This window comes from Giraffa tippelskirchi, chromosome 7 (assembly GCF_054371585.1).
Source record: "Giraffa tippelskirchi isolate mGirTip1 chromosome 7, T2T-mGirTip1v1.2.pri, whole genome shotgun sequence".
In the NCBI taxonomy this organism is placed as follows: Eukaryota; Metazoa; Chordata; class Mammalia; order Artiodactyla; family Giraffidae; genus Giraffa; species Giraffa tippelskirchi.
In genome coordinates this window covers 11,735,309-11,759,629 of record NC_137281.1, presented here as the reverse complement: position 1 = coordinate 11,759,629, position 24,321 = coordinate 11,735,309, and the positions used below count along the sequence as shown (strand labels likewise).

The 24,321-nt window shown below is 55.3% G+C and overlaps 1 protein-coding gene across 2 annotated transcripts in view; it reads left to right on the top strand.

Moving 5' to 3' along the window:
- The first annotated feature begins 264 nt into the window (after positions 1 to 264).
- The window catches only part of GRIK5 (glutamate ionotropic receptor kainate type subunit 5), a 65,203-nt gene continuing 41,146 nt past the window's right edge, over positions 265 to 24,321 (top strand). The window contains exons 1-11 of one of the 2 annotated variants that reach the window (XM_081516089.1): positions 265 to 1,215; positions 4,891 to 5,019; positions 5,330 to 5,494; positions 8,141 to 8,238; positions 8,334 to 8,499; positions 11,140 to 11,318; positions 13,363 to 13,416; positions 13,495 to 13,656; positions 15,428 to 15,580; positions 15,861 to 15,965; positions 16,087 to 16,194. In XM_081516089.1, the coding sequence (XP_081372215.1) occupies positions 4,941 to 5,019; positions 5,330 to 5,494; positions 8,141 to 8,238; positions 8,334 to 8,499; positions 11,140 to 11,318; positions 13,363 to 13,416; positions 13,495 to 13,656; positions 15,428 to 15,580; positions 15,861 to 15,965; positions 16,087 to 16,194 (1,269 nt within the window). In that variant the 5' untranslated portion in view covers positions 265 to 1,215; positions 4,891 to 4,940. Of the gene's footprint in view, positions 1,216 to 4,505; positions 5,020 to 5,329; positions 5,495 to 8,140; positions 8,239 to 8,333; positions 8,500 to 11,139; positions 11,319 to 13,362; positions 13,417 to 13,494; positions 13,657 to 15,427; positions 15,581 to 15,860; positions 15,966 to 16,086; positions 16,195 to 24,321 lie in introns of those variants that run through there. The other variant, XR_014060906.1, reaches the window with a different exon arrangement.

The window sequence follows — 24,321 nt, the reverse complement described above, 5'->3', positions numbered from 1 at the left end:
GCGGTGGCATGGTGTGGTGGAGGAGGTGGCCCGAGGGGTGGGCCCTCTGTCCAATGCAGCGCCTTGCCTTCATCAGCATTCTCCTCGCGGGGGCCCACCAGCCCGGACCAACGGGCTCCCCCTCCCCCGACTCCCCTCCCTCCGATCTCTCCCTCTCCCTCTGTCTCCCTCTCTCTATCTCCGCCTGCCTCCTTCCCTTCCTCCTGCTCGCCCTCCTCCCTGTCTCCCTCCCTCCCTCCCTCCTCTCTCCCCCCGCCCCCTTGCGCTCCAGGACCCAGCGCGGGCGGCAGGCGGGCAGGCAGGCGGCGGCCTCGGAGGGGAGAAGAAGTGGCGGCGGCGGCGGGGAGAGGGGCCCAGCTGGGAGCTCGGAGCCCGCGGCTGCTCCTCGCAGGGGACTAGGAGTCTGTGGCCAGGCCCTCCCGCCGAGGCCCTGCGCTGGGCGCCCCCGGGACACCCCACCCTCCTCCGCCTTCCTCTTCCACCTGCTCCTCTCCCTCCTCCCCTCCCTCCTCCTCTCCCTCTTCTCCATCTCTCCACCTCGCCTGCCCGGCTCGTCGTTGGCTCTTCTCGGGGTCTCCCAGCACCCCATCCTCCCCAGCCCCTCCACTCGTCCGCCTCTCCCCGCCCCCAGCATGCTTTCCTGGCGCGGGCTGAGGGCTTGAGGACTCCAGGCCCCAGCCTCCTCATCCAGGGCCGGCCCGGGGCTCCAGGGGGGAGGGGGGAAGGGGTGGCCCCCTCCCCCCTCACCCAGCCCTCCCCTCCCCCACCTCTCCTGATGGCCGGCTTCCTTGTCGCCACCCAGTCCTCGCCCCCCGTGGCCCCCCCAGGCCGGCCCGGCTAGGGGAGGGGGCGGGGGCCCTTGCCTGGGCCGGCTTCCCCCTCCCCCGGCTCTGCCTGTGCCCCCTCCCTTGCGTTTTCACCTTCCTCCCTCCTTCCCCCTCTCCTCTCTCCCCTTCCCTCCTCCATTTTCTCCTTTCCCCTTCCTCCCCTCCCTGGCCCGCCCTCTTCTCTTCCACCTGTCCTTCCTCCCTGCGCCCCCCCCCAGCCCCCTGTTTGGAATTAGTTGGGGGCCACCGTGGGAGGTGGGGGAGGGGGCCCTGTGGACTGCCCTCTCCCCCCCACCCCAGCCACACCGCCCAGCGCCGGAGCATCTCCCCCTTGTCGATCTGATTCTCGGGCCTCGAGGGAGCCCAGCCCTCCGTCCCACCAGGATCCGTGAGTGTCTGCAGGGTGCGGGTTGGGCCTGGGCCTGGGCCTGGAAGGCCGGGCTCACTGCCGGCTGGTGGGGGGCCCACATCCCCCTGATCCCCCCCACCACCAGCAGACACTCTTCCCCACCAAGGGCTTGCCCTGCACTCTCCATCTCCCCACCTCCTTTCCCCTCAGCCTTTTCTCACCCCTTCTTCTCATTACCCAGCTCAGCTGTGACCCCCAGCCCCCCAGCCCCCCAGCTGCTGGGCTCCTGAGGGGCTGATTTGGCTCTAACTTGCGGTCTCACTCCGCCTCCGGGACTCCGGGCTGGTCTCCGCCCCTGCTTGCTCCAGCCTCGGTCCTTCGTGACCGGCTGTGCTCTCTCACTGTTTCCGTCTCTCTCTCCTTTCCCCTGAGCCTCATCCTCTCCACCTACCGTGGGCCCCATCCCAGCTGGTCTCTGTCTCCTGGAAGTGTCTTTTTCTGTTTTTGAATCTCCCATTTCATGTGTCTCTTGGACCTCTCTCTGACTCTGTCCAACTTCTTTCTCTTTGCAGTGAGCCCAGCCCTTTCTTGGTGTGTCTCTATGGATCTCCCCGTCTCCCTCCCCTCCCTCCGTCCCTCAAAACTCTCCTGTCTCCTCTCTGTCTAGAAGGATCCTCTGCCTGGTCTCACCCTCTCCCCACTGCCCTCTGTCACTGTTCACTTTGCCTGGGCCTCTGCTCACCTGTCTGCCTCTCTCTCCACCTTTCGGCTTGGAGGCCGTCTTCCTTCTCTTACTTTCTGCTTTCTTCCCCCAGATCCACTCCTCATCCTGTCTCCTCCATCCGTCACTCCTTAGCTACTGCCCTGCTTTGTGGTCCACTTTGTCTTTTCCGTGGTGATCTTCCAGGCCCCCTATTTTCTCTTCCCCTTCTGCGTCCCCCCCCCACCCCCCGCTGGCCTCTGGTTCCCATTCGTCCCCTTGCCTTGGGGCTTGCAGTCTCCGGGGTTGACCTGCTTCCAAGATAGTCCTCTGTGCGGATGGATGGATGGATGGATGCTCCTGTGTGGGGGTGTTTGTCCCCTGCCTGTGCCCCTCCAGGTCGCTCACTCTTCTTCCCTCCCTCAGTTTCCCTCCTTGACTCTCCTTTCTCCTCTCTCCATGTTTGGGAGTCTGTCTCTCAATCTTGTGTCTGTCTCTCCCGCTTGGTCTTGCCTCTTCTCTAGAGAAACTGTGTGGCTCATAGACCTTTTCTCTCCATCTCTCTCTTTCCGACTAGCGCTCCTTGTCAGAGTTTGGCGATTTCTCTCCTCCTCTCCGTTCCTGTACCTGTTCATCTTTTCTCTCTATCCCTCACCCCATTTGCCCTCTCTCCTTTGCGATATTTCTCACTTGCCCACTTGTCTGTCTTCCTCTCCTGGCAGGGCCCGTTCCGCTCACTCAGCTGCTGTGTTTCCATCTTTATCTGGCTCTGCTTAAGTCTCTGGGCCTGATTCCCTGCCCTCCTCTCTCTCTGCGCTCTCTCTCTTGTCTTTGTCCCCTTTGGTGTCTCACTTCTAGGTGGTGTCTGTGTGTCCTTCTCTCTCATTGAGCCCCACTTACTTCCCTTTGGTTTGTCTGTCTTTCTGTCTGTGCCTTCCTGTGCCTCTGTGTCCATCTGCTGCCCCAGCCCAATCCCTGGACTGTCTCTTTCAGCTCCCACCGGTGTCTGCCACCTGCGGGTCCCTGCCCTTCTGGCCCCTGTCTCTTTCTCAGTCTTTGTGTTTCTAGCCTGCTCCCTGATTTGTCCCCAGAAGCCCCTGGAGCTCAGGATGACCCCTCACTCGCGCTGCTCTCCTAGCCCCGCCCTCCACACCCCTGTCCCTATGAGTTCTCCTTCTGGGTTCACCCTGCCTCCTTCCATCCTGCACCCTCGACAGGCCTTCACCTTCGATGCAGATTACAGTCCAGAGGCCCCAGGTGGTCCAGCAGGCCCTCCTACTCCCAGCCTGTCTTTCCCAGAGGTCCTGAGAGAGAGGGACCTGTTCAAGGTCACCTAGGAGGTGGCGGCAGAGCAGGAACCCAGGGGGTCTCCGGCGGCCCTGGCCTAGGTTTTTCTGGCTACGAGGGATGATGTGAAGTGTTGCCGTGTGCTTCTGCTTCCTCCATTGGTGGGTCTCCTTCTGCCGTCTCCCCAGCCTAAGCCCTCCTCCCATGGGAATGAGTGGGGTGTGGAGAGCACCCCAGGCTTACATCACCCCACTCCAGGTCTCTCAGGAACCCTCTCCCATGGGAACCCAAGTGTCCCTTCCCATGGGGCCCAGCCCTTGACCAGGGGGAGCCATGCAATTGGCCAGACTCATCCCTGCCCAGTGGTTCCCCTGTGGAAGGCGAGGGCACTGGGAGCAATTGTGGGAAGCAAAGACTCATCGCCTCCCACTAGGCTTCAGCTCCCTAGAGCAGGATGGGGGGGCCATAGTTTGGCACCCGATTCAGCCTACAGTGCCCCCCCCCGACTTTATCCACTCCTTCCATCCAGCTTCCTGGTGGCATCTTGAGGAGACTTGTGTCTTCTCTCCATTCTGTCTTCCTGTTCTATTCTGTGTCCCTCCTGTATCTTTTTATTTTTTGTCACACTGCTTGGCATGTGGAATCTTAGTTCCCCTACCAGGGATTGAACCTGCTCCCCTTACACTGGAAGCGTGGAGTCCTAACCACTGGACCACCAAGGAAGTCCCCTCCTGTGTCTTGATTTCACTCTCTTCTACCTGCCCACTCCCTTCCTCTCCCTGCCCTGCCCTTTCTCTCTCTGTCTCCATATCTCCCTGTCTTCTGTGTCCTCCTTCTTTCTCCTTCCTAGTTCTGTCCTCTTCTCCCTACAACTCTCCTTCTCTGTTTCTCCCCATTGCGAGAGAAATGTTTCTCTCCATTGTTTCTCCCAATTCTCTTGTCTTCGTATCATCTTTCTGTTCCCTTGTAGTTTGGCCTATTTTCCCTTTTTCCTTTCCTGAGTCTCTTCATATCTCTGCCACCCCCAGCCTCTCTTCTTTCTCTCTGTCTGTTTTTGTCTTTCTCTCTCATTACTCTTTTTTTGTCTTTTTTAGCCCCTTAGGTGCCTTGGATCTTCCCATCTGTCTCCATCTGTGTGTCTCCATGTGTCTTTCTCTTCCCAAGTTTCCCAACTCCCGGATACTTTCCCCTCCAGACCCCGGATGTCCAGGCTTCTCTCCCCATGGGATTGTGGGAACCAGGGACGTCAGGAAGGTGGCAAGTGAGGCCTGGGATGGGGTTGCCTAGCAACCACTGCATCCTCTCCAGCCGGTTTCTGTTGCCTAGTAACGGCTGCCTGCCCAGAGACAGGGGCGGAACTGGGTGGGGGGTGGCACTTCCTGGTTTCCTATTGGGGTGGAGATAGTCCCTGGAATCTGCTCTTACCTGAGATGCTTTTCATACCTCCCTCCCGTTTGGGTAGCTGGAACACCCTCTGTCAGTGCTTCTCCCCCTCAGTGCTGGGGTGCTGTGAGCTTCGCCCCCCGCCCCCCCACTGCTAGTCTCCTCTGAGTCCCGGCACCCCCAGCGATGCCTTCAGGATTGCCAGCTCTAATGAGGGCAGGGCCCTTCAGAGCTCAGCAACTGTGTCCCAGGCTCTGTGGTCACCACCCCATCCGGCAGTCCACAGAGGGGCTCAGAAGCCCCCGTTTTGGCAATCTCCCCATGGGCGGGGGGTCTCCCTGCAGGTGGCGAGTGGGGGCCGCGGCAGCTGCGTCCCCATGAGGAGGGGAGGAAGATGCCGGCTGAGCTGCTGCTGCTGCTGATTGTTGCCTTCGCCAGCCCCAGCTGCCAGGTGCTCTCATCACTGCGCATGGGTGAGGCTCTAAAGCCCCCCCCCCGCCCCGCCTCCCCACAGACTCTCCCATTGGGCCCTGGGGATCTTCTCTGGGCATGCCGGTGCCTCGGGAACCCAGGCATCTGGGCCGCAGCCTGGCAGCCCCTGCCCAGCTCCTTCCTCACCCTGAGCTCAGGAGTCGGAATCCCAGGTCTCTCCAACCTCAGATTCAGGAGTCTGGACCCCTTCACCCCATCTCCAGCCCTACCTCAGAGCCAAGGAGTCCAGGAGCCCAGCCCCTCCTCCCTCAGGACCCAGGAGTATGGTCCCCAACTCCTGTGTTCCCTCAGCTGCCATCCTGGACGACCAGACCGTGTGTGGCCGCGGTGAACGTCTGGCCCTGGCCCTGGCCCGGGAGCAGATCAACGGGATCATCGAGGTCCCAGCCAAGGCCCGCGTGGAAGTGGACATCTTTGAGCTGCAGCGGGACAGCCAGTACGAGACCACGGACACCAGTGAGCAGGGCCATGGGGGGGCGGGGGTGAAGCAGGCCCGGCTGCTGCCTCCATCCCTCCCTCAGCCTACCCTATTCTCTTCTGGCCTCCTCTGCCCCTTCCTTCATGTCTGCACTGCCTCCTCCTCCCAGAGATGGCGCTGCTGAGTGTGTGGGGCAGCAGGGAGAGCTCCAGCCTGGGTGCTGCCCTGGAGGACCCGAGGGCCTCATTTGAAAGACAAGCTTCATGACTGGCTGGGGATGCTTAGCCCCCAGAGCCAAGTAATGAGGGGCCCAGGAAGTGGGGCTGGGGGCCTCAGGGGCAGGGACAGCAAAGGTGTTGAGCTCTGAAACATGAGCAGGATCTAGAAAGAGAGGCATTGCTCAAGACCCAGCCTGTGAAACACACCCAGCCCTCTAGTAGGGTGTCATGAGTCTATTGAATACTCACAGACTGAGCGAATGTCCCTTGAACAAACGTGCTGGGGACACAGACTTGTGGGAGATGCGGCCTTCAAACGAGTTTTAGACAGATTTCCTTTCTGCAGACCTTATCAGAGCCTTTATTTTGTTCATGTTTATTTCAGATCTTTGAGAGGCCAAATGGGGTCCAGTGACTCCTGGACTTTTTTGGCTGGAGTAGCACAGAACACAAATTGAGAGATTGGGTTGGAGTGTGTGGAGGCAGATGGTGTTCCAGGCACACGTCTGTAGTCTGGAGCTGGGGCAGAGGGGAGGACTGAGCATTTGGAGCCAAGGAACACGATGTGGAGTTGCACTCAGCCTGACCACCTGGGCTCAGGACCTGTTTGCAGGGATCGTGAGAGACTAGAGTATAGCTGGGTGATGGGAGGTGAGGCTGGGCAGGTTGACAGGTCAGTTTGAGGAGGATGAAAGATGCCATCTTCACCTGCAGGCAGCGGGGAGTCATTGATGGGTTTGGAGCAGGGAGCTGGTGAAAGTGGAACTTAGAGGCTAGATTTGGGTGGCTGATGAGGAGGCTGGTGAGAGCCTGAGTTGACAGCCCTGAGATAGGACAGGGGAGGAGGGGTTGAAGAGAGGGGGAAAGATGTGAGAGAATCTGAGAACAAAAAAGAGACAGGACTTAGTGACTCTACCATTAGGAGAAAGATCAAAGCTGGGGATCATTTCCAGGGATGTGGTGTGTGTGAATGGTGACCCCGCCCCCCTCACCAACACAGAAGGCACGCAGGGAGAACATTTGGAGGAAAACGAGATGTTTAATTACGATGCTCTTTGTTGGGAGGCAGAAACCCAACTCAGGCTGACTTAGGAAAAACAACTTATCAGGTCATGTCACTAAAGGCCCTGATGCTGGGAGAGATTGAAGCCAAAAGGAGAAGGGGGCAGCAGAGGATGAGACAGTTAGATAGCATCACCGACTCAATGGACATGAATCTGAGCAAACCTCTGGGAGATAGTGGAGGACAAGGGAGCCTGGCATGGTGCAGTCCACAGGGTTGCAAAGAGTCAGACATGACTTAGGGACTGAACAACAGCAAAATGACCTAAAGATTAATGTGGGGCTTGATTGGATCCAGGTATTCGAATGATATCCCTGGATTGTTTCTGTCATAGATTAATACAGATACTCAAGTGATGTTCCAGGAAGCTCTGTGTCTTCATCTCTGGGTCCCACTTTCCTCTCAGTTGGTTTTGTTTTCAGGAATGCCCTCCCCAGCTGGTGTCAGGATGGCCACAACTGGTCAAAACTTTATATCTCTCCAGTTTAGCAAAGCCAGGGATAATTTTAGCAGGGGACCTGGGGAAGGCTCTCAATGGCCTAGTTTGAGCCCGTCCCCATCTCTGAACCGATCCCTGTGGCCAGGACGATGTGGTTCTTTGATCCTGGGTCAGGAATCAATCAGTTCTGGGAACCATGTGGTTCCCCAAGGGAAAGTTCAAGTTCTGCCGTGCGGATGGGCACTGGGCAGGTGAAAATGAGACTTTGCCTGCCTCCCAGCCTAGAGACACGCACACGTATAAGGAGAAAGAAAAGGGAAGAAAGAGAGCCAGTAAATGCAACAGAGGAACGGTGTTTGGGGTGTAGAGCATAGAGGGAACCTTGGCTGTCGGTTCAGGGTAGAAGGGGTATTGGATCACCGCCCCTCCATGCACTGCAGCCCACCAGCATCCTCTGTCCATGGGATTCTCCAGGCAAAAATACTAGAGTAGGTTACCATTTCCTCCTCCAGGGGATCTTCCTGACCCGGGGATCGAAAGTGCATCTCCTGCATTGGCAGGTGGATTCTTTTATCACTGAGCTGCCTGGGAAGCCTCGTCCCCTAGGTTTTGTGTGGTTATAAAGGTTGAGAAAGGCAAAGGCTGAGAAACCAGACACTGGATTTGCAGCCAGAAGGAGGTCCTTGGTGTCTCCCTTCCCCTCTTTGTTTCTGTCTTGCTCTGGCCTGGCCCTCTGTTGCCCTCTCTCCCTGTCTCCCTCTGTCTCGTGGCCCCTCTGTTTTTTGGCCCCTGTGATGGGCCGGGTCAGGGATCGGGCCTCTGGGTGCCCGGCACGGGGAGGAGGATCAGGCACCCCTATGTGGAGTGCTGGGTTCTCTCCCGGGCCAGGGAAAGGTCCCCAAGGGTGGGGACAGAGAGGAGGAAGCAGGTGCCTGAATCTGCCATCTCTTCCTGCCCCTCACAGTGTGTCAGATCCTGCCCAAGGGGGTTGTGTCTGTCCTGGGGCCCTCCTCCAGCCCCGCGTCTGCCTCCACTGTGAGCCATATCTGTGGAGAGAAGGAGGTGAGAGGGGAGCCTGGGGGTGGGGGCGGGTCCCTGGAGGCTGGGGGCTGGGGGAGGGGGGAGCAGGATGGAAGCACAAGTTCTTCTCTGTTCAGATTCCCCACATCAAGGTGGGTCCCGAGGAGACGCCCCGCCTTCAGTACCTCCGCTTCGCGTCCGTCAGCTTGTACCCCAGTAACGAGGACGTCAGCCTGGCCGTCTCCCGGATCCTCAAGTCCTTCAACTACCCCTCGGCCAGCCTCATCTGCGCCAAGGCCGAGTGTGAGGGAGGAGAATGGTTTTTTTATTTCATTTTCACTTATTTGATTTTGTTGGCCACGCCTTGCGGCTTGAGGGATCTTAATTCCCAACCAGGGGTCAAACCTGAGCTCTTGGATGTGAGAATGCAGAGCCCTAACTGCTGGACTGCCAGGGAATTCCCACGAGGGAGGAGGAGAACGGGAGGCTTTGTTTTCTGTTTCTCCAAACGGCTCTTCCCGAGCGATCTAATCTGTCAGTCATTAGTGCCCCCTGGCTGTAAGGCCTGGGGGAGTCAGACACAGTCTCTCCTTGTCCCTGCATCTCTTCCCCTTTAGGAACCCAGATCTCTGGTTCCATAGCGCTTCTCACTTCCCCACCCCCAAAGAGACCATTTAATGCGCAGATGGTCACTAAGCGTGACTCCGAGCAGGGCCCCTGCTAGATCCCGGGGTTTCCTCAGTGAATAGAGCTAGGCTCGGTCCCTGACTGCCCGGAGCTCCGGGGCCACTGGGACGCACGATGGTCGAGGGGTTGTGATTCAGAGTGACGCGAGCTCTCAGGAGTTGAGCGGGGGGTGATCCTACCCTGGTCTGAGAGCCTCCGAGTCTGCCTCCCAGAGAAAGGGACCTCTGTGCTGGACCTGAAGGGTGGGGATGAGTTGAGAGGTGAGAGGAGGGAAGGCGTGGGTACTGAGTAGAAAGCAAGGCAGAGGCAAGGCCCAGGGAGGCTCAGAGATGCCCCCCATGTGGAAGTAATGAAGCAGGACCCGGAGATGGGGCTCCATCGCTCCGGGCCTTGTGTTTTATCCTGAAGACGATGTGTTAAGTCGCTCAGTCGTGTCCGACTCTTCTGCGACCCCATGGACCGTAGCCCGCCAGGCTCCTATGTCCATGGGATTTCCCGAGCAAGAATACTGGAGTGGGGTGCCATTTCCTCCTCCAGGGATCTTCCCCACCCAGGGATGGAACGCAGATGTGTCTCCTGTGTCTCCTGCATTGCAGGTGGATCCTTTACCTGTTGAGACATCAGGGAAGCCCAGTGATGGAGGGTGGGGAAAGGACCCGCACCAGGCAGGGGAGTGTGCCGCAGGAAGAACTCTCTGGGCCCTTTGGCTGCAGTGTAGAGAGCAGACTCGGAGAGTGACAGGTGTGGCAGGGAGAGCCCCCAGAGGTGGGGAGCGATGGTCTTGGTTAGGGCTCAGGTGGTGGCAGGTGCCGGAGGGGCCAGAATGGATCTGAGGAGTGTTATGAGGGAAGGCGAGAAGGATCATGGACGGTGACCGGGTCCTGCCCGAGGAGGAAGGGACGGTCAGTTCTGGGGCACGCGGTGGGTTTGAGGTGTCCTTGAGACAGTCAAGTGGGGACGTCTAGGGGGCTGGTGGGCCTGTGGGTGTGCAGCTGGAGAGAGGACCGCGCTCAGTCACCTCCAGGAAGAAGTCCTGCACACCTGCCGTGGTCCAGACATTCTTCTCGGTCTTAGGGACCAGGCTGTGCGTGAGCCAGGCCAAGGGTCCCTGCCCTTGTCAGAGCTAATGACAGGAGCCAGGCGGTGAACATGGAGAAGACGTGGTCCAGTCAGCAGTGTTGAGTCCTGTGGACTGGAACTTCCCTGGTGGTCCAGTGGTTAGGACTCGAGTCTCCAATGCAGGGGCTGTGGGTTCGATCCCTGATTGGGGAACTGGGACCCCGTGTTGCATGGCACAGCCAATATATATATATATATATTAAGTCCTATGGATAAATAGAGGAAGGTGACAGGAACTGGGAGAGCTAGGGCAGGAGATGGTGTTTAAAATGGGCTGGTGGGCTTGGGCCTTGTTGAGGAGGCGAGATTTGAGTAGAGATCTGAAGGTGGTGAGGGAGGGAGCTGAGTGGGGATCTGGAGAAGAGCGTTCCAGGCAGAGGGGGCAGCAAGCACGGAGGCCACCAGGCGTGTGTGTGTGTATGTGTGTGTGTGTGTGCGTGTGTGTGAACGAGGAGGCCAGCATGGCTGAGAGTGAGTGAGAGGAGATGAGGTCAGAGAGATGAAGCGCGTGGGCAGATGGAGTGGGGCCTTGGGGGCGGTGAGGACTTTGGCCTTCACTCTGAACAAATGAGAAGGCATCGGAGGGTTCGGAACAGACGGGGACACACCTGCTTACAGCAGTTCTGGCTGCTGCCCGGGAACAGGCTCTCCGGGGGGGTGGGGCGGGTGCAGCCGTTGTAACAGACAGGAGATGGCAGCGGCCTGGGCCAGGGCGGTGATGGTGGCTCAGCGCCATGGGGTATGCTTTGAAACTCCAGCCTGGGTGGATTGGGCGCTGATGTGAGACGGAGAGGAAACCAGGCTGCCATCAAAGGTTTTGGCCTGAGTGCCTGGCCGGCTGGAGTTTGTGCACTGACCCCGAGAGACTGGTGGTTTGGCGAGAAGAGTAGATTGCAGCTCCGCACGTGCGAAGTGTGCGTGCCTGTGACGCAGCCTCTTGGGGGCAGAAAGGCGGCAGCAGACGGGGGTGTGGAGGTCAGGGGAGGTCCTGGGCCCAGTGCCCCAAGAGAGCCAGCTGCACTCTGGAAAGCTGCCCCATGTCTTCTCCCCAGCTACCCCGTGCCAGGGAGGAGGGAGCAGCCGCTCCCATCCGGGCACACAGAGGGGCTCTAACCCAGAGCCCCTTCCCTTCCTCAGGCCTGCTGCGATTGGAGGAGCTGGTGCGTGGCTTCCTCATCTCCAAGGAGACGCTGTCTGTGAGGATGCTGGATGACAGCCGGGACCCCACGCCGCTGCTCAAGGAGATCCGTGACGACAAAGTGTCCACCATCATCATCGATGCCAACGCATCCATCTCCCACCTCATTCTCCGTAAGGTGAGTCCCTCCCCACCCCGTCTCTGATTCCCTACAGGGTCAGGAGCAGAAACATGGGGTGACAGAGCAAGTCAGCCGAGGCCCACGGGCCTCAGTGGTCGCGTGGCGGTCCAGAGCCCCGTTTCCCACGTGCAAACACTCACCAGGAAGTTCTGTCTCTTTGTGCTTGCACCCCTGGTTGGATCCTGGACAGTCGCCTCCCCTCTTTGAGAATACTTCCTACCTCAGTGGGTTGCCGTGAGGGTTAATAAGGGAATGGTGGGGAGACACCCGGATGGCCCCTGGCTCAGAGTTCACGCTGGCATCCTGGGAGCACCCTGTGGTCTTTACTGAGTGCTTGTCCTGCTCTGTGTTGGGGTGTTTGCGTGTCTTCTTTAATTTGGCTCTCGGGAATTCCCTGGTGGTCCAGTGGTTATGGTTCCGCACTTCCACCATAGGGAACACGGGTTCGATCCCTCGTCGGAGAACTAGTATTCCACAAGCTGCACAGCTCAGCCAAAAAAAAAAAATTATACAGGCTTCCCAGGTGGCACTAGTGGTAAAGAACCCCCCAGCAATGCAGGAGATGTAAGAAATGCGGGTTCAGTCCCTGGGTCAGGAAGATCCCCTGGAGGAGGGCAAGGCAACTCAGTCTAGTATTCTTGCCTGGAGAATCCCATGAACAGAGGAGCCTTGGAAGGCTACAGTCCATGGGGTCACAAGGAGATGAACATGTCTGAAGGGACTTAGCATAGCACGGTATATATTTATATATATATAATATATTATATATATATAGTATATAATATATTATATATATATAATATATGTATTTGGCTCTCATCCCACCCTGCAGGGCAAGTATGATACCATTTTGTGAATGAAGAAGCAGGGGTTCAGGGGCAGAGATGGGCTGGCTCAAGGCCACCCAGGATGGGCCGGCCCCAGGACCTTCCCCTCCCACCCCAGGGCCCTCCAAGTGCCACCCACCAGTGACCCACATTCATTAATCACTCATTGTTCCCTGCTCTTAATTTTCCTTATAATCTAATCTGTATTATTTATTTTTCTCCAGCTGTTAAAAAATTAAAACCATATGTCATTGCTGAGTGTAGCTTCTAGGAAAGATGTGTGACAGAATCCATGGAGCTCTTGAGGCAGGCGTCTGAGAGAAAAGATTTTGAGTTCTCAATGCAGGCAGGGCAGGCCTAGGCTGGGGTCCCAGTGCCTCCTGTGTGAGCCGGGTGACCTAATCACCTTCCTCTCCGGCCCGCACTTGTCCTGGAAGGGGCTGTAACTACGCGACAACAGCTCCTGCCACACATGCAGGCAATGCAGGCTGGTGCCATCTCCTGTTCTCATGATCAGAGCAGGACAGAATTGGGCACTGCTGGCCTGAGATGTCTTCTAACTTTGTTCTCCTTGAGGATTGTGAGAAAGGGGGCTCACAGCGTGAATCTTGAGAGTTATTTATTTATTTTTTACTTTCTAAATTTTTTTCTTTTTTGGCCATGCCGCGAGGCAGGTGGGCTCTTAGTCCCCGCCCCCTCAAGAGATCGAACCTGTGCCCCCTGCAGTGAAAGCGCAGAGTCCTGACGACTGGACCTCTAGGGAATTCCCCCAAATCTTGAGATTTAAATGGGCATCCTTTCATGGCAAAGTGCTTTTAAAGATGGCAAGGCGTAGTGTTTCTGACCTGTGACCAGGCTGAGCCCTACACATTAGCAGCCCCAAGCTTGGCTTTGCGGCAACCTGGGGATTAGAGTTAAGGTTACCTACCCTGCCTCCACCCTTTTTCTGAGGTGTCCATTTGCCTGTCTCCAGAAAGTAGTCTTCTAAGTGACCTAAAGAGAGAGGTGGGCACTCGAGGGTGTCATTCTCCCTCCAACAAAATCTTCATCCCACCTGGGGTGTCAGCCACCCTGTGGGACAGGAGGGACCGGGGTCTCCGTCTGTCTCCATGCATCTCCTTTTTCCCTGTCTCTCTCTGTCCCTGGGTGTCTCTTACTGTTTCCCACGGGGTGTCTTTCAGCTTCTCCCCATTTCTGCCTCCTCTGTTCTCCAGGCCTCGGAGCTGGGAATGACCTCAGCGTTTTACAAGTACATTCTCACCACCATGGTGCGTACCCCCTGCAGCCCCCACCCGCCTCTGCCCCAGGCGGGCCCACCCCAGCCTCATGCCCTCTTCTCGGCCCAGGACTTCCCCATCCTGCACTTGGACGGGGTCGTGGAGGACTCCTCCAACATCCTGGGCTTCTCCATGTTCAACACCTCGCACCCCTTCTATCCTGAGTTCGTGCGCAGCCTCAACATGTCCTGGAGGGAGAACTGTGAAGCCAGCACCTACCCCGGCCCTGCGGTGAGCTTGCACCCTCCTCCCAGCACACAGACACTCCCGGGGCCCCTTCAGCCTTCGGCCGTTCGTGCTCAGAGCCCCCTGGTACCCCTCTTGCTTTCTGAGTACATCCAGGAGGCCTCACGGTGCAGCCCCGGTGTTAAGTCTGACCCATTTCTTCCTCTCCACCTGCTCCAGCCACACCTCCAGGTGCCCCAGCACACGCATACCCCAGGGCCTTTGCACTTGCTCTTCCTGCTGCTCTGCATGCACATCCCCAAGGAGCTGGCGATTCGTTCCCTCATCACCAAGTTACTGCTCAAATGCCCCCCTATTTTAAAAATGGCCAACTACCCACTATTTGCAATGCGAGAGACCCGGGTTCATCCCTGGGTCGGGAAGATCCCCTGGAGAAGGAAATGGCAACCCACTCCAGTATTCTTGCCTGGAGAATCCCATGGACAGAGGAGCCGGGAGGGCTACAGTCCATGGGGTCACAGAGAGTCAGACACGACTGAGCGACTAACACACACCCACTGTTTAGCCCCCTTCCCTTCTGGGTTTTTCTCCATGGCACCTGTCTTTGCTTATCTAATCACCCCGTGGCTTGCTCTATATTGTGCTTAGATGTATTTATAGAGATTTAGGTTATAAGTTCCATGAGGGCAGGGGTTTCTGTCTGTTTTGTTCATTATTGTATCCCCACACCTAAAACCAGCTGGCTCAGGATAGATGTCCGAAAACATGTGTTGAATAAATGCAGACATACAAAAGATGCATACTTAACGTGTATTTGTTCACAGACATCTAATCAGACACCAGGGTACCGAGAAGACACAGCTTCATGCACAGAAACTTACACAGACACCGAGCCACGCATTCAGACATGTGCGTGGAGGGCCCTCACACACACACATGGACAGATGCGCATCCGTCTGCACCTTGCACCTACCGACACCACACAGCTACTCAGACCGTCACACCCCGCCTGCTAAGACACATTCTCCCACGTTCTCCCAGACACATGCCCTGAATTCACAGACACAGCTCAGCGGCCCATGCGTGTCAAGCCCTCACTGAGTGCCAGGCGCTCTTTTGAGCTCTTTGCATGCGTTCTCTCGCTGGAACCCCACATAAGCACTCGGAGGCAGAGTTAACTGTTACCTTTACTTTTACCAGGGAGGAAGCAGAGATTTGGGGAGCGGTGTGGACTCAGCTCTCTGCAGGAAATATTAATAGCAGAGCCAGGCCTCTAGCTCAGAGTTACCTGCCACCCAGCCCCGGGCTCATAACCCTTATGCCCTTCTGTTTCCTGCACATGACGCCCCTCTCCCCATGTATAGACAAATAGGCATGTTTGTCTAGCCCCGCCCACGTAAATGTGTCCCCAGGCACACTCAGATAGGGGCTGTGGCTGTCTCCCTTCCCCTTCTTCCATGACCCCATGTCAGCCACACAGACGTATGGATTCCTGTGCCCACGAACCTCCCCACTGTGGGGGTGACAGCTGGCCATCCAGGCAAACCCTCTTGGACGTGCCCTTCCTAAGACACATGCCACACGGGAAAAACCACCCTGACAACGGCTCGGGCAGCCTGCTTGCCCTTCCCCCTGCCATCTCCGACCCCCGAGAAACCCCTCCTCACTCCTGACCTCATGATTTTACATTCCTGGAGAGAGAAATGTCTGAGGGCTTAGGGGTAAACGCCACGGAGCTTCAGGCCTCCCTTGGCTGAACTCCGTCTTTCCCATCCGTTCCCCATCTCTGCCCCCCACCCCACCGTCAACCCCCCAGCTGTCGGCTGCCCTGATGTTTGACGCCGTGCACGTGGTGGTGAGCGCCGTCCGGGAGCTGAACCGCAGCCAGGAGATCGGCGTGAAGCCGCTGGCCTGTACGTCGGCCAACATTTGGCCCCACGGGACCAGCCTCATGAACTACCTGCGCATGGTGAGCCGGGAGCGGGCAGGGCTGAGGGGGCGCGGCAGCCCGCCTCAGGCACAGGGGCACTCACTGTGTCCCCCTGCGCCTCGCTCCCTGCACCTCCCACCCCACTGCCCCACCTCCCCGCTCTCTCTGGGCCTGGCCTTCCTCCGGCTGTGCTGTTCTTGCCGCATGTGGTCCTGCTCGTTTACCTGTGGTCCTTCCTGGTCCCTCTCCCTCTCTCTCTGTTGTCTCCTCCCTCTGGGCCCCTGCCACCCCTCCCTCTGCCCTCCTCCCGCCCTGCTAGGTAGAGTATGATGGGCTGACCGGGCGGGTTGAGTTCAACAGCAAAGGGCAGAGGACCAACTACACGCTGCGCATCTTGGAGAAGTCTCGGCAGGGCCACCGGGAGGTGAGCCTCCCCAGGGCGATGCTGGGGGCCTTGATGGGGTGAGGGGCGAGGGCAGGGCAGGGCCTGAGGGCTGAGGCATCCTCAGGGGGGGCCCGTGCTGACAGCGCCCTCTCTGCCTCAGATCGGGGTGTGGTACTCTAACCGGACGCTGGCCATGAACGCCACCACCCTGGACATCAACCTGTCTCAGACGCTGGCCAACAAGACGCTGGTGGTTACGACCATCCTGGTGAGTGGCCCTTTGGGGTTGGGCCGTGGATGAAGCGGCCTTGGCTGAGCGGTGCCCCCGCCTAGTCCTAGTAAGGAGGCGAGATGCATTGCCAGGGCTGGCCCAGAACCCAGAACAGGGGAGATGTCACCCGGGCACCCGACGACCCTGATTGTGGACAAGATGTCACCCATCTAATTGCTGCTGGAGCCTCAGCAGGCACAGACTCTGTCCTCAGAGCCAGGTCCAGCCCCGGGAGCTGCCAGCCTGCCAGCCTGGCAGAGATGGGAACCAGTGTCAGCACGAGCATTCCACTGGCACCGCAGGCAGGGCCTCGCACGGCGCCCAGTCCAGGGTGGGCCTCTGTGAATCACCATCGCGGGAGAGGTCCTTTTGTCACGTTTGCCCTCCGAGCATATTGACACACGCCACCTTATTTGATATTCATCTTGAAGAGGCTCAGAGAGGTTAAGCGACTCGGCCAGGTCACACAGCAAGTATAAGGCATGGCCAAAACGGATGCCAAGCCTCTGAATCTCCGCAGCCTGGATCGTAAGCACTGTGCTCTGAAGGCCCAGTCCTCTCCTTCCTGAGCACTGGCACAAAGATGGTCCTGTAGCCCCTGGGCTGCCAGCCCTATGGTTTACCAGGTCAGAGACCAAGGAGCCTTTGTGTGTCAGTGAGGATTTATGAACCTGTTCTCACGGCAGGTACCATGCTAGGCCCCGGCAGGTGTCACTCTTTAAACCTCTCAGCTGCTCGGTGAGGTCTGTCCTGTCTTTCTCCTTTTGACGGTCAGGAAGCAGTTTACAAGGTGGGTCCTGGCTGGAGCTGAGACACATACTTGGAACCCCTGCCCTGTCCCCTGCACCCTCTGCCTCCTTCCAGGAGGTCAGGGAGGAGAGATGCTCAGGACCTGGGGAGCAGGAGGGTGCCCTGAGCCTCTGGGCTTCCGAGCAGCCGGGTCCCTGGCTGGCTAGCATCCGTTGCTAGGGGGAGTTCCCCGGTCACTGTGAGCTGGGCCGGCCGAGAGCTGTGGATGCTGAGCTTGCGAGGATTACATGGGTTCCGCAGGACAGCAGAAGCCCCTAAAGCAGTGCGTCGCACGCTGAGCATTCCCTCAGTCCCTGGGGAACTCCTGACCTAGTGTGGGCCTCGCGTCCCTCTGGAGAAGGGCCAGCGAGCCTGCTGGGGAGGGACAGATGGCCTGCAGACGGGAAACCAGACACTTCCTGACAGCCCCACTGAGGGGCCCTGAGGGCCAGGCCGGGCTGACTGGGAGAAGGAGCACCTCCTTGCACACGTGGAAGCAGAGTGCACCCCAGAGGCTTCCTGGGGTTCTGGGTGGGGAGCAGGGGCGGATGTCAGGATGGGGATGTCAGGAGAGCACAGCCATGACCCGGGGGCTTCCGGCCTCTTCCCGCACTTGTCTCCCCTTCTCCTCAGAGCCCTTGAGTCAATGTTGCCCTCTTCCTAACCTTCATTTTTCTCATGATGGAGTCCTTCATTTGCTCATTCATTCCACAAATATTTACTGAAGCTGCGCCAGATCTCATACAAATCCCAGAGGCACTGGGATGAGTCACAGGTGATCTCGAGGTCTCTCTGTCCTCGAGTGGCCCCGGGGAGGGGATCCCAGTCTGATGAAGGAGGCAGACCTGGACATAATTATTCCCAGCCAGGGTGATAAGGGGGCCTCCACAGAAAGGAGGGGCTGCCTGAACTTTCAAAAGCCTGAGGAAGGAAGGTTTCATAGAGGAGGTGGCATTAGATGGGGCTTTAGAAGCTGTGTAGGAGTTGGGTGCACAGAGGAGGTGGCCTGGTCTCCCAGGCAGCATGAACTCCCAGGAGGAGGGGCCTCAGGAAGTGTTTGCCAGGTTGGATGTGGAGGCAGCAGCCTCAGTGTGCCCCTTCGTTCATGAACTTTCTCAGACTCATGTTTCTGGGCAGGGCCTGTGCCAGGCACTTGGCGACACAGACGTGAGTCAGCCTGGGCGCCAGCGGGAGGGGCACGAAGTTGTTAGGACCTGTCTTATTTCCCACTCTGGTCCCCAGGGCTTGGGATGGTGCCTGGCACCCAGCGCGCATGGAGGAGTGGTGAGCACTGTGACAGGTGGGGAGGGGCCTCTGAAGAGCTTAGTCGTGCTCATTCTGTTTCTTGGAGGGGTTGCCCTGGTGGCTCAGCAGTCAAGAATCTGCCTGTAATGCAGGAGATGCAGGTTTGATCCCTGGGTTGGGAAAATCCCCTTGAGGAGGGCACAGCAACCCACTCCAGGATTCTCGCTTGGAGAATCCCATGGACAGAGGAGCCTGGCGGGCTACAGTCCATGGGGTCGCAAAGAGTCCGACGTGACTGAAGTGGCTGGCATGTACCTTGGAGACTGTTAAACTGAAAGGGACGGGGCCAGATCTGGATGTTGGAAAAGCTGGACCCTGAGGGAGGCTGCAGGAGAGAGATGCTCCAGGTCAGATGGGAGGATGAGGCTTGAACTGGGCTGGGGCTGTGGGGAGGGAGGGACCTGATGTGGGGTGCTGATGCGCTGGGCTGAGGGAAGGAGCAGGAGGTCCTCAATGGGGTAGAGGCTGGGGTTATCCCTGGGATGGGGCCCACATGTCTGGAGCTGAGAGATCAGGCTGGTGCCAAGACTGAAAGAGGTCCCATAGGGAAGCTGGGGGTGTGGGACAGGTCCCAGGGAATGCTGCCGTGCTGGACCCTCCCAGAGAGTTTTCTCCTTTCCTGGCACTCCTTTTCATTAAAGCATGACATCTTATCTTGCTCTTTGGTTCTTCTGGGGTCAGACAGACCTCACTGGCATTCCTGGCTTCACCTGGACCTCAGTGTCCGACTCTCTAGGTTCCATATCTTCATGTGTAAATGGGTCTAATAGTCCTACCTTGAAAGGCTGTAGGAGGATTGCGTGAGATCAGAGGACCCCCTGGCAGCGTCCTGCTGGCAAGGCATGCTGAGCATGTGGGAATCCCCTTTTTCTCCTGACCTGGTATCCTCAATAAGAATAGCAACTGAGACTTCCCTGGCGGTTCAGTGGTTACTACTCCAAACTTCCATGGCAGGGGGCATGGGTTCAATCCCTAGTCAGGGGACTAAGATCCCAGCTCAAACAAGCCACATGGCATGGCTCCCCGCCAAAAAGAGTAGCAATCATCATGACCAGAGTCTTTGAGCTGTGTGCTGAGCCCTTTGCTGGTGTTACTCACTGTTCATGGGAGTCCTGAAGCTGGTACTATGGTGACTCCCAATTTTCAGACAAAAATAAGGCACAGGAGGGTTAGGGGACATGAGTGGCCCAACTGGAAGATGGCAGGGCCCATGGGTCTCTACCTTGAACCACAACACGTCGATTTCTGCTTCTTTCCAAGCCTTCACTTCTGTTCTAGACCTGGCCCAGCTGTCTGTACACTTGGTAACCAGGTTGGGTCTCTTCTCTCTGTTCTCAGCTTCCTCCTGTAAAATGAGGGAATTAAAATATTCATGACAGAGTGAAGGGTAGTGGACTAGATCCAGGTTCTTTAAACTGAGCTCCAGGAAGTCGTGGATATGGAGTTGGGTCCTGGCTTCATGAAAGGGTCAAGGCAAGCAGCTTGTGAGGAATTTTCCAGAACCCATCCTACTTTAACATTTTTGGTTTTAGTTTCAAGGGATTTTTTTCCTCGCAGTGTAACATGCATACAGAAACTTTCACAAATCGTGAGTGTACCGATCACTGGATTTTCAGTAACTGAGCAGACTTGTGGGACCAGCCTTCCATATGCTGCTTCAGGTCTCTAACCCCTGCCACGGTCTCAACTTTTATCACCACACAGTAGATTTGCCTGCTTTGAACTTCACATAAATGGCATCATATTCTATATTCTCTCTCGTGCATACGTTTATGAGATTCACCCACTTTGCTGCAAATGGTTTAGTCTCATTGTGGTTCAGTCGCAAAGTCATATCCAACTCATTGCCATCCCATGGACTGTAGCCCCCCAGGCTCCTCTGTCCATGGGATTCTCCAGGAAAGAATACTGGAGTGGGTTGCCATTTCCTTCTCCAGGGAATCTTCCTGGACCAGGGATCGAATAATGTCTCCTGCTTGGCCAGTAGATTCTTTACTGCTGAACCACCAGGGAAGCCTTTAGTCTTGTTACCTGTTGTGTTACATGAACGAACCTCGATTTATTTACCCACCAAATTGATGGGCGTTGGAGCTGTTTCTAGTTCTTTTGCTGTTGTGAATGGTCTTGCCACGGACACTCTGCTACATGCCTTTTGGTGAACGGATAGGCATTCCTGTCAAGTGTATAGGCAGGAGAAGAATTGTTGGGGTTTGCAGCCTCTGCAGATACTGACAAAGCATCTTTCTAAGCCATGGTACCCATCTCCATTCCCACCCATGGTGTATGAAGGAGGATTCCAGTCCCTACTCACTTCTGCTGGTGCTAAGTGCAGAAAGGCGCCAACTCTATTGTGGTTTTCATGTACATTTCCTTAACGATCAGGGAAGTTGACCACTTTTCATTTATTGCCTATTTGGAATCTCCTTTTGGGAGGTCCCTGCTCAAAGCTTTCTGTATATTCAGAAATTTGGGATATCTGACCTTTTTATTGATTTGTAACATATTTTTGTGTTCTGGATATAAGTTCTTTGTCAGAATATGCATTGCAGAGACCTTCTCCCACTTTGTGACCTTCCTTTTCACTCTCGGAGGTTTGTTTTTCTGTTTTTCAGCTGCACCTGTGTGGCTTTTGGAATCTTAGTTCCCTGACCAGAGATCAAACCCGGGCCCTTGGCAGTGAAACCGTGGAGTCCTAACCATTCGACCACCAGGGAATTCCCCTCAGTGGTATCTTTTGAGGAAAAGATTTTTAATTTTCCTAAAGTCCATTTTATCCATTTTTTCCCCTTTCTGCTAATGCTTTTAGTATTTAAGAATTCTCAGGACTTCCCTGGTGGTCCAGTGATTAAGACCCTGCATTCCCACTGTAGGGGGCATGGGTTTGATCCCTGGTTGGGGAACTAAGATCCAACATGTGGTAAGGCATGGACAAAAAAAAAAAAAGAGAATTCTCTGCCTACCCCAAGATCATAAAGCTAGTTTCTTATATGTTTCTTTGTAATAATTTTGTCTTTTACATTTAGATCTACAGTCCACCTAGAATTGATTTTTATGCATCCTGTGAGGAGGGGGTGGTCAGAATACTTTTTTCCCATATGGATATTTTATTGAAAGGCATCATTTATCAAAATGTTCATTCTTTCTCTTTTCGCTACAGTCTTACCCTTGTCATAAATCATGCATGCTTGCATGGTAAGTCACTTCAGTTGCGTCCAACTCTGTGACCCTATGGATTGTAACCCACCAGGCTCCTCTGCCCGTGAAATTCTCCAGGCAAGAATACTGGAGTGAGTTGCCATGCCCTCCTCTAGGGCATCTTCCCAACCCGGGGACTGAACCCACAACTCTTATGTCTCCTGCACTGGCAGGCAGGTTACCACTAGCGTCACCTAACTCAAGTATACATTTACCTGCGGATGTACAAATTCTTCATTCTGCTGTCTGTCTGTCTGTCTTTGCTCTACTACTACATTGTCTTAAAACACCGCAGCTTTAAGTTGTGTTAGACCTATGGTAAATCCTTCAGTTCTCATATTCTACTTTAGGATTGCTTTGGTTCTTTTGATCTTTTACATTTTCACATACATTTACATATCATCTTTAAGATGTTTTCAATATTTTAAAATTAAAAATGTTAAACTGGGGGCGGGACAGAAGTTAATTAAATAGAATTAAATAGCATTCAATTTAATTCTCCATTAAATTGAGTTCAAGGCTTGCAGGGTGGGTAAGGAGTGGAAAAAATCTGTCTCTTTTCCTCTCCAGTCCCCATTTTTTCCCCATCCTCCTAGAAATATCTGAGCATATACAAGCACATCCCCACTCTTGCCTTCACAAAGAATAGCATATTGTACACGTTGTTCTGTAGCTTGTTTTTTTCCTCTTAATATATCTTATAGAACTTGTTATTTCAGTAGTTGCCTGGGATTCTTTGATGACATCAATAATCTTTTTAACCTGTTCCAAATTAGGCTGTTTCAGTCTTTGTTCCTGCTACAAAAAACACTGCCATGACTCCCCTGGACCTACATTTTTGTGTGCAGGTGCATAGCCACTCGTTGGATGAATTCTTAGAATCAGACTTAGCAACATCCCACTGTCTCCAATGCTGGGTTTTCTGCAGAAGATTCTTTTTTGAAGGAGTCTGAAAACCTTGGATTAGAGGCTCCTTCAGGCCCCCAGCTCTGACGGTCTGGGCCTTCAGGTTGAATGCTAGATCACTGTCTTCTGACCTTGAGTTCTGTTCCCAGGCCTCAGCCTTTATTTTTGGCTCTGTCAGTTCCCACCCTGATCCTGAGGCTTTGAACCCAAATCTACAGCCCAGATGCCTCAGTCTTGAATTGGGAGATCGACCTGATGGAAGGAATGAGGGCTTTGGAGAGTACAGAAATGGGTTTCAAATCCAACCTCTGCTCCATCTCCCCTTCCCACTGCCCTGCTTCAGCTGTGTGACCTTGGGCAAGACACTTGACTTCTCTGAACTTCAGTTTCCTCCTCTGTATGTCAAGAGGTCTGTACCAGAGCCTTCCAGCTCTAACACTTGCTTGTCTAAGAGAATTCCTAATTTCTGATTCTCTGGCTTTGATACCTGGCCTTTCCTTCCCTCACCCCCATTTCTGTATCTGGCTACTCACAGGTCTGTTCTCTGATTCTGTCCACTTGAGTTTAGTCTGGCGCAGAGCTTAAGAGCAAAGCTGTGGACTCAGTCTGATTTGTCCATCTCAACCACTTACTACTTCACTTCTAGGGACCTGTGTCCTCATCTCTCAAATAGAGGTAATAATACCGACCTCCTACGCTGACAGAATAGCTGTCATACAGCAAGCCCACAAGAAATGCTAGCTGCCGCTGCTATTATTAGCATTATCTCATCCCTACTCTCAGTTCCACAAGTTTGGATTTAGAAATGTGGCTTTGGAGAGAGAGAAAAGTACTGACTACCCTCCACCCCATGTCCCCTCAGCTCAGGGGCTTTGCTGGGGTCCAGGAATCCAGTCTGTAGTACCTTATAAGTACCTTCTAGTACCTATCGGGCTTCCCTGGTGGTTCAGATGGTAAAGAGTCCACCTGCAATGCAGAAGACCCAGGTTTGATCCCTGGGTAGGAAAGATCCCCTGGAGAAGGGAATGGCTACCCACTCCAGTATTCTTGCCTGGAGAATCCCATGGACAGAGGAGCCTGGCGGGCTACAGTCCTTGGGGTCAAGAAGAGTCAGACATGACTGAGTGACTAACACTATAGTACACTGTATAACACTGTATAACAAACTGCCCCCAAACCTGGAGGCTTCCAACAATAACGATTATTATTTTTCACAATGCTATGGGTCAACTGAACAGTTTTGCTTTGTTTTCCTAATGTGGCCGCAGCATGCAGCTTGTGGGATATTAGTTCCTCGACCAGGAATTGAGCCAACACCCTCGGTGGTGAAAACACAGAATCCTAAGCACTTGACCCCTAGGAGAGTCCCTAAAAGTGATGTATTGATTTACTTAATTATTTTTGACTGCACCTTAAGGCTTGTGGCATCTTTGTTCCCCAACCAGGGATCGAACCCAGACCCTTGGCAGGGATAGTGCGGAGCCCTAACCACTGGACCACCAGGGAATTCCCTGAGCAGTTCTGCTGCGCTTACAGGGGTTGCGTGCAGCTGGTGTCTAGGCTGGGCTGTTGGCCAGCGTACCTTGGTCCGTTCATCCCTACTCATCCTTCAGCAGGCTGGCCCAGGCTTCCTTACACTGAGGTCCCAAGAGGTCTGTCTGAGGACCCAGGCGCTGAAAGTCACACAGCACTACTTCCACCACACTCTGTTGGCCAAAGCAAGTCTTGAGGCCAGCTCAGACCCAAGAAGTGAGAAAATCCACTCTAGCTCTTGACGGGAGGAGCTGCAAAATACTGCGCGTCTACCCCGGAGCTCAGTAATTCTGTATTGAATGAGAGGCAGCAGGATGACCTCTGTGAACCTCAAGTTCTTTCTTATTTTTTTATTTTAGTTCATTCATTCATTAATTTTTGGCTGTGCTGGGTCTT